The 8,949-nt window shown below is 34.1% G+C and overlaps 1 protein-coding gene across 1 annotated transcript; it reads right to left on the reverse strand.

Moving 5' to 3' along the window:
• Positions 1 to 27: 27 nt before the first annotated feature.
• On the reverse strand, positions 28 to 7,433 carry LOC113771349 (protein ANTI-SILENCING 1-like). The gene is made up of 7 exons (XM_027315941.1): positions 7,360 to 7,433; positions 4,450 to 4,812; positions 2,965 to 3,133; positions 2,294 to 2,476; positions 1,981 to 2,147; positions 672 to 744; positions 28 to 233 (listed from the first exon to the last, which is right to left on the reverse strand). Exons 2-7 carry the CDS (start codon positions 4,801 to 4,803, stop codon positions 28 to 30), a joined length of 1,152 nt encoding a protein of 383 aa, XP_027171742.1. The 5' UTR covers positions 4,804 to 4,812; positions 7,360 to 7,433.
• Between the last annotated feature and the right edge of the window lie 1,516 nt (positions 7,434 to 8,949).

Raw genomic sequence — 8,949 nt, forward strand, 5'->3', positions numbered from 1 at the left:
TGTATAACTATAATATCCAAATATCAATCACATTGATGTAACATGTTTTTGTGCATAGTTGTCCCATAGTAAGAAGTCAAGTTTGCCAACAAGCACACAGAAAGGACGATTTGTACTTCCATTTACAAATCCTACTCCTCCTGCCTGGTGGTCTTGTAATCTAGAGGTGAACAAATCACTTTTATATTTTTCATTTATCCAAGGGCAGGAGCACAAGATCATCAAATTCAAATCTGCAATAACATTATAGTCTACCATCATTAATCAATCCCAGATGCATTATTATCTAAGACTGCAACTTTGAAGGTCAGGACTGCAGCCCTAACCATTACCCTATCAGCATCTTCAAATTTGATAAGTTCCAGTGCGTCTCTTTAGTCCATTCCTCACGTGGATCCAATGGTCTTGGCCTCTAGTTCAGGTAGAAAAGTGGTCAATCTAACAATTCCAAGCTGTATAGGTCCCTGTTGATGGTCACACTAAATCTTTCTTTCAACATCTCATTTTAATGGAAAATTTCTTTGGAGTTCTGAAATATTCCAAGGAAAAAAAAAAGCCATATGGAGCATGAGCAAATTTATTACTTATCTTTTTATTTTTTTTCCTTTCTAATTGTACGAAAATTAGTAAACAAAAATACCTAAACTCTCATGAAAACAAGAACTTCCTACCTTGCTGATCACCCTTCCATGTTGTAACCCCTGATCCACTAAGATTTTTGAAGATCAGGATGCAGCTTCCTACCTAAACATTGTTTCTAAGTAGCTAGTACATTTAAAATCCAATCTCGACATGTAGATAGGAAAAACCAAAAAAATAAATATGGCCTCAAAGTTTTTCCATCCTAAATTTGATGAAAAACTTTCATGCAAGATTTTGTGAGTTAATAAATCAATTTCTTTCAGCTTACCTAGTAAAAATAACTTAACATCCATTTGCTTCAGAGTATTATGTATGTACCATGCCTTTCTATTGAATACAAATTAGACCTGAACTTACTTTCTACACTGTTTAGGAGCACATTACTATCCAGAGAGTACCTGACACCTATTGCCTTTTTGTGTGGTACAAAAATAAATCTAGATTATTCAAAATGCTGAACACTTTCCCTGATGACAAACAGTGAAATACTACAATCCACTTGTGTACAATGCATTCAAAAATCGACTATTAGAGTTAAAGAAAGGGTAGTTTAAAAAATCTATGTAAGATAAGGTGATCTGCCTGTTGGTTCTATAAATTTGAATTCTGAAACATAAAACATAATGCTGAGGATATATATAATGCCAGTGCTTGTCTAACTGATACCCTACAAATAAATAAGATAAAACAAACTAAAAAATCAACTTCATAAGATATCAACCAATAAGACATTTGATTTATTTTAGGCTTCATAGCTACTCAGAGAGGTGCAACATTATAAAAGTAGTAGTAAAAAAGAAACTCCTTTTTCTTCACTATTTCACTAGCAATATATCACAAATATCCCACTCCACTCAAATTAAGAAAAGTTTAACCTAAATGTGATATCATGTATAAACCATTTTCTACAGAACCTACAGATCGATGTAAGCTTGGCACTTAGCATCTCAAATTCTCAATCAGCACATTTTCAAAAACTAGATGCCCCCAAACTTAATTGGGTTAAGCTAAATATGGATGGTGCCATGGCAGAGAACCCAATGTGCTTAGCCCGCACCACATTATATTCTACATATACATGTGGAATTCAGTCTTTAGATGTCAAGTTCTCTCTATTTCAATCTTTAGATCAAAACCTTCTAACAGGAAAAAAAAATCAAAACATTAAAATATTTATGAAAGTCACATGAGGTATGAGGATAATGAGAAATGTCAATCAACTAAAGCAAGAAAAGTTACGAATTTAGATAACTTCTGTGAATCACAACATGGAGATAAGATTAGTTTCTTTACTACACAAGCTTAGGAGATTATAGTCCCTTTTAGGCAAGTGTTTACCGTATCCAGCCTGCTTGTTACTTCCATAACTTGGCTATCGCTCTTCATGCCTTTGTTTTGTCCAAGTTGGTGAGGGTCCTTGCTAGCTTTGTCATTGATATTAACTCCTTTCGACATACTTATATTCTTCCCGAAAGGATCCTTGACATCCAATTTTTCCTTGTACCCTGATGATCAGTGTAGATTTTCAGCACCTGTAGCTTCATCTTTGGATCATACGACTTCAACATGATACTAGGTGTCCATTCTAGGCCCATAATTCATTTAATAGACAGGGAAGAGTAAAAAAAAAAAAAAACTCTAGGACAGCTACCTAAAGAGCCTTCAACTTTCCTCCTCTTCTGTGCCTGAATCTCAGGCACATCAGTAGATGCAGAAGTATCTGAAAACTTCGTTTTAACTCTAGCAGGTGTCCCATCCTTCACAGGAAAATTTGCTACGTTTTCAGTATCAAGGATTGACTTTTGAACCTTTCTTGAATTGAAGTAATGCTTCACTGCAGGGTTATTACAATAAGTCAAAAGATTTTGAGCGCCAGAATTATTTCTACCGATACAAATTTATATGGAAACAACCAGAAAGACATGTAGATACTAGGAAAATTTATAGCAACTCAATTAGTTAAAATGTTTGATGATAACTCAAGTAGATGATGACAACACTCTTCCTGAGTTATTAATCAAATAGCAAGATTCTCAAGTATAAGACACACGAAAAGAGAGAAAACAAAGATACCGATAATCCCATCAAGTCAAGGGATCATGCAAAAGAACTACAATAATCAAATAGCATAGCTCTGGGCTTGCTAAATGCAGATGGCACTGCTATAGAAATCTCAAGAAAACAAAGTTCATGTTAAACAAATAAAGGGCAAAAAGGAAAAAAAAAAAAAAGAAAATAACAGGCCATGCAAAAGTGCACATAATGCTAGATGCAAACAATTTAAACGACCAGAAACTAAACAACACTAGGAATTATTGTAACCTTCAATGCCAGCAACTTGGTCAGCAAAAGCAGTCGACACCTTGCAGCTTCCCACGTCGAAAGTACGGTAAAATATGTAATCAGCATTCCTCAAATCGTCTTCCGTTGGTTGAGCATTTCTTGGGTCTTTTGACACACAAACAACTTTGCACTTCCCAGAAATTGCTTCCTGAAGTAAAGGATTCAATTATGCCATAACTTTAGATGAAGAATAGCTCAAGCAAAATGATCCTTCTTAAGAGTCTGAGACAATGACATTCTGATAAAATTATGGTCACTACAGAAAAGTTTCGACTGGAGAAAGCAATTTCTGATAATCAGAAAAGTAAATTTTTCAAAACAAAGAAAAGACAAGTAAGCATTGACTATTTGCATTGAAGTAGGATTTCATAATATCTTAGAGCAACCTATACTTCTACACCAGAGAAAAGAAGCAAAACATCTCTCCTGGCATGAAACCAAAAGCTTCAAGTTTGCCAGCCAAAGCCTCCCAGTTTAACCAAATCACTTATGAAGAGCATCTCATGTGTTCTAATTTTTTTAAAAAAGTCATGGTTAGCAACAATAGACAGTTACTGATGAATAACAGGGAGCACAAGTCCGAGTTGCTCATTCATATTTCATGAGATGCCAAAGAGTTAGATGAAAGCAGCAACTTTTATCACTCCTACACTCCTTTCTCTCAAGTGGTATATAAACAATCCACCAAGATATGTCAGTGTATACAGAGGGAAATTTCATTAGAACTCTTGCGATTATGGTCTCGATTTGTCAACTCCAGCATTTTCTATCAATGATATACTAACTTCCACTTGAACCTTTTAAGTTGATTCACAGATTTCTTTATGTAGCATCCAATATTGTTGGCATGACATCTTTCAGCACGGAAGATTTTGTCACCAATTACTTGAACATAGTTCAAAAAATTTGAAAAAAAAAAAAAAAGTTTCAAATTGATGGTGCCAAAAAATTCAATGGTTTGATTCATTATGGATTCCAAATCCTCCATGACAAGCATAAAGGCTTCAGCAGCCATATTTGGCTTACATCTCGTTATCAATAATTGATTTTAACAATAATCATCCTTCAGATTACTAATCAGAAGCTGTATTTGCCAGTCTACAGTGGTTTTAAAACAAGTGATTCAAAACCTGCTTTAATTCTTTTGTTATTCGAACAGAATAACAATTTAAATCCAATATTAAGTGGATCCTCCACTAAATCAATTAACCCCATTATATACAGCTTAAATTACTGATCAATGCATTTTGATGCCTAACTTTACACTGCAAGTAAATGCAAAAGAACAAAAAATCCTTCAAGGATGACATTTCATTGTTGACAAGGCATTGCATCATATGACAAAAGTTTTCTAAAACAAAAAGACAATCCTTCAAGGATGGCGTTCTAATTGTTGACAAAGCATTGCATCATATGACAATATAAATCAAATAGATAACAAAAGGAAGCAACAAAAGTACTTACCAAAGGATTGAGATTGAAAAGGCCTTTTCCCTCCCCAGTAGCTAAGAATATCTCAGTCTTGAGTGGCTTGATATCTCCTAACCAATGTGCTATCTCAATGGGACGGAAAAACCACACAACTTTCACTTTCTTTTTGTGGCTTGCCGTCTCCCATATTTTAACAAGCTTACCAATGTAAGGTTCACGTTGATCATCAGCCCACATGTAGACACAATCATAAAGAGAGTACTCGATGCCATCATAAGTGAATGAATCATAAAACTGGACACCATTGTAAGTGCCACCAAGACACCTTTTGTGACCCCAACTAAATTCAAGAGCCTCTTCCTCTTTTAACTCCAGAAAGTTCGGCATACGTAAGAACTGTCAAAGTAGTTGTGTGGCACTTAAGTCTTGAATAAATAGTTGAGAAACAAAAAGTGAAACAAATCACAACTAAAATGCTCATAAAAGATGTTAAATGACTTTCAACCAAGATACTTCTATTGATCACCCAAATCACAGCTAAAATAATTTTAAAAGATGTTACATAACTTTCGACCAAGACACTTCATCACCTGATAGATAAGATAGTCTAGTGCACAATGATTAGGCTAAGATTCTTTCGCAGCAGGAACATGCAAGCAAGAAGAAAGGGTCCGTTTGGGTAGCAAGATTTGCCAAAAAAAAAAAAATCCAAATTTTGTTCTACTTGTATCATAAACACAATTTCCAACAATCTTTCTTATCTCAGATACATCACATCACAAAAAAGTGCTACAGTAATTTTTTCCAAATAATCTCCTATCCAAGTGGATCCAAATTTAGTTCAAACATATTCAATAGTAAAAACAACCAGTCAGACCAAATCCGTGCGCATACAATTCAATTAATGTCAAGCAATTGATCTTGGATGGCATGAAAATCAGTCTTCATTTATTTCATCAGTAATAGAACAAATTGCATCGGCAATATATCTAATTAAGAGAAATGATAAAAATTAAAACAAACACAAAGGTCCAGGACAAAGGAAAAGAAAAAGAAAAGTGACTTCAAATATTGTTAATGTGTCCAAAACATGTCTTAAAAAGGGAAAGACTAAGGGCATAGTGAGGTAGTCCCTTCCATTAAGATGTCCATAACTAGGATCGCTCTAACTTTTGAAATTATATCTTTCTTGACCATGCTTCCTATGCCTTGTCTTCTTAATCATCTAGCTTATTCTGTGATGCAATAGATATTTGTAGACAACATTAGGAAGCCAAAGAAACTTAACACAAAAGACACATTTCCGGCACAAAATTTACATGTATCCGTGATGTCTAAGGTCAATATAACTGCATGACATGGACATGATACTCCAGTTATTTAAATATGAAAATAATGGAAAGTAGTTTTGTTACTTGAAAGCAAGTTGGTTAAAGCACAGTCACAGTTTTCTTCTTCACAATTCATGTTACCTGATTTTTATTTGGAACACAGAACACACAAAATTTTAGAACAATTAGAACTATAAGTTGATTTTAACAGTCCATTGTCAAAGTACCAGCACTAAGGTAGTTTAGTCCAGAATGCACAGAGCAAAAACAACAAAATTATCAGTAACAGGAAAAAAACTTCAAGTTAGTATGTTCTCAAATAACACATGCAATTCCGCTTAATATAACAGCACATCCTTAAAAGCTTTTGTAGTTTTTTTTTTAACTTATGTCACAGTTACTTTCTACTTATTAATTGACACAAGTCTTCCCCCAATTTTACTGGCTCCAGAAATTAAGCTGAGAAACCTGGTTTAATCAAATTTAATCTCAGCTCAAAATGCCAACAACTCTGGATATTGCTTAAAGAAACATTAAGAAAATATAATCACCACACTAAAAACTATAAAGTTAACTTTGCCTTCAAAACTTATAAAATGCGTACTTTCAATAACGTCCAAAAATGACAAACTGTTATCTTTGTACCAAAAATAACACCCCTCTCTTTCGCTAGGATTAAACTAAAAGACATTATGTGTCGACCATATACACTCATTCACATATAGAACCTCTTAATACAAATTAAGTGGGAAAATTAAGAAGGGAAATTGGACTTCAAAGGTGAAAGACATGTCCTATCAGGGTTGCTGTCACAATCAAATCAAGACCCAGGCAAAAGTTATGTGCACTAAACATTAGGTAAAATCATTTAAACCTAAAATTTAGACAAAGCTCCCCTAATTTTTCAACATTATACAGAGTTGAGGAGTCAAGCCAAAATGTCAATTTATTTCAAGAGGAGAATATGGACAATGAGACAGAGTCCAGGGGCCAATGTTGTAAATATGGTCTTTACTCTTCATGTACTCTGTAAACTACCTGGACCTGTAAACTGAAAAAAAAAAAAGGCTCTCAGCAGTCAGCAACAACATCACTTATTCAACACTGGAAGCAAATACGTATCAACTTCTCAACAACATTAAAAAAGAAAAAAATCAAATGCCACAAAAATCCCAGCAGAAAAGTTCAAAGGAGAAACAAAATAACGTCAACATCGAAGTTCAAGTTAATCCTGGGATCCACAACAATCTTCTCCAATGGGCCCCACCCAAAGTAGAAAACGGGTACCCATTTCAATCAGATACGACCCGTCATGTCATAATAACTTTCCCATCAACAAGTTCTTCACCCAAATAATAAAAGCAAAAAAAAAAAAAAGAAAAAAAGTAAGCACTAATTTTGACGACTACTACTTGTACCCCAAAAAAAAAAAAAATGATTAGTATGATTTCCCGTTTTCCGTCTTTTCTTCACTTCTATTCTACATTTTCTGTTCAGAATCGGAAAAAATTCGAAATAAACCCTTGTGGAAAAATCTTAGTCTCAAACCAGAAAAAAATCAAGAAAAATCGGAACAAGCAAAAGAGGTTAAACCACAGTGATCCTTACTAACAATGCTGAAGCTTGCAATCAGTTGTCGTCCCCACTCAGGAACATCAGCAATCAAGCCTGAACCCAAATCCCAAAAAATAAAAATAAAAAAAGGGAAAAGAGTCAGGACCAAATAGGATTCCAAAATCCATTACAACACAATAATGTAACGCATATAGACTGTTAAATTGTGGGTTAGAATGTGATTAATGGAAAAACAAAAAGAGGAAAAATCAAAGAAAGCGAGAGAGAGAGAGAGAGAGAGAGAGAGGACCACTACATATTAGAGAAAAATGCTTGGAGAGAGAGAGAGAGAGAGGAGAGGGGTTTGGGTTTAGGGGGTTGTATTTTATGGGAAAAAGGAAACGATATGCAGTTTTTCGGAAAGGGACAAAAATGGAGGTTGTTGATGAGATAGAGTGGTGTGAACCATAAATAGACACCGGAATCGCTATAATGACCGGGGGTGCGTAGGATGAATGAGGTGGTTTTTCTGCACCTTACAGTTGGGGGTTTTCTGGTGACTGAGTGTCAGACTGAACCGCCATGCAGTTCTGGGTGGGGAAGCACTGACCAAAAGGAACGTCGAAGTTCGAAGTCCAACTCACTTTGTTAGAGTGTGGCGTTCACTCTCCTTTTTTTTTAATTTCCTTTCTTTTATGGAGAAATTGTATTCACTGCGATAGCTTTAGAGAATATATAATTTGATCCAAAAGGGGGTAAAATATTGTTGTGAATCGAAAAGGAAAAAAGGAAAAAGGAAAAAGTTAAAAGATTGTTAAAGGTTTTTGATAACTTAATAGAAATTAGGAACTTTTTAATTTAATAGAGGAAATAGCTACGTGATAGATGGAACTAGGGTAAAATGTATAGCAGTAACTACACGTGTCAAAATAGGGATATGGCCTCATTAGAGATGGCAAAATGAGCGGAATGGACGGGATCTACTTGAATTTTAGATGGGACTGAATAATATGAATTTAGGTCCAATCTTATACATATATATTTTAGAACTAATTTGGGGAGATCATTTTGGGATGGGTTTAGATTGATCCCATATAATACCTAAATCTATTCCCTGTATTTTTTTCTTTAATTCTTTTTTATTTTTTTATAACTTTAACATTTTTATTTATTAAATTTCTTTTGGTCTTATTGTGAATTTATATTTTTTAGAATTCTTTTTTTTTTGAAATTTTATTGATTTATTTTCTATGTATATATTTTTAGTCTCTGATTCCAATATTGCTAAATTTAGTTAAGGAAAAACTAAGTCCTATAAAAGCTTAAAAAGACTATATTTATTGTTATAAAGAAATGCTTTAGCCTGAACAAATAAAAAATAACACGATTTCCTTATTTTATTTCACTTAGCGGCCAACAAATTTGTAGAATCATTTTGCCTAGTTAACTAGATGGTCTAATTTGAAACTCAATCTAGAATTACTATCTTAATCTTTCCCTTGCAATATATAAGAGAAACAAGAACAGAATTTGAGGACAAAAGAATTTCTAACCACTTGACCTTGCTTAATTCCACATATCTTTAGTAACAACAACAAAGCCCCGTTTGACAAATGAGTGTTTCGGTGTTCGCTTAAAATTTTACTGT

Source organism: Coffea eugenioides, chromosome 5, assembly GCF_003713205.1.
Source record: "Coffea eugenioides isolate CCC68of chromosome 5, Ceug_1.0, whole genome shotgun sequence".
NCBI lineage: Eukaryota > Viridiplantae > Streptophyta > Magnoliopsida > Gentianales > Rubiaceae > Coffea > Coffea eugenioides.

Bases quoted from the DNA above. Each gene is read 5' to 3' on its own strand.
- LOC113771349 (XM_027315941.1), bottom strand. From the start codon at position 4,803: ATGCCGAACTTTCTGGAGTTAAAAGAGGAAGAGGCTCTTGAATTTAGT. The intron at 2,148-2,293 runs GTAGCTGTCCTA...ACTGATCATCAG, and splicing joins GAAAGTTGAAGGCTCTTTAG to GGTACAAGGAAAAATTGGAT. The intron at 745-1,980 runs GTAAACACTTGC...AACAATGTTTAG, and splicing joins TAACAAGCAGGCTGGATACG to GTAGGAAGCTGCATCCTGAT.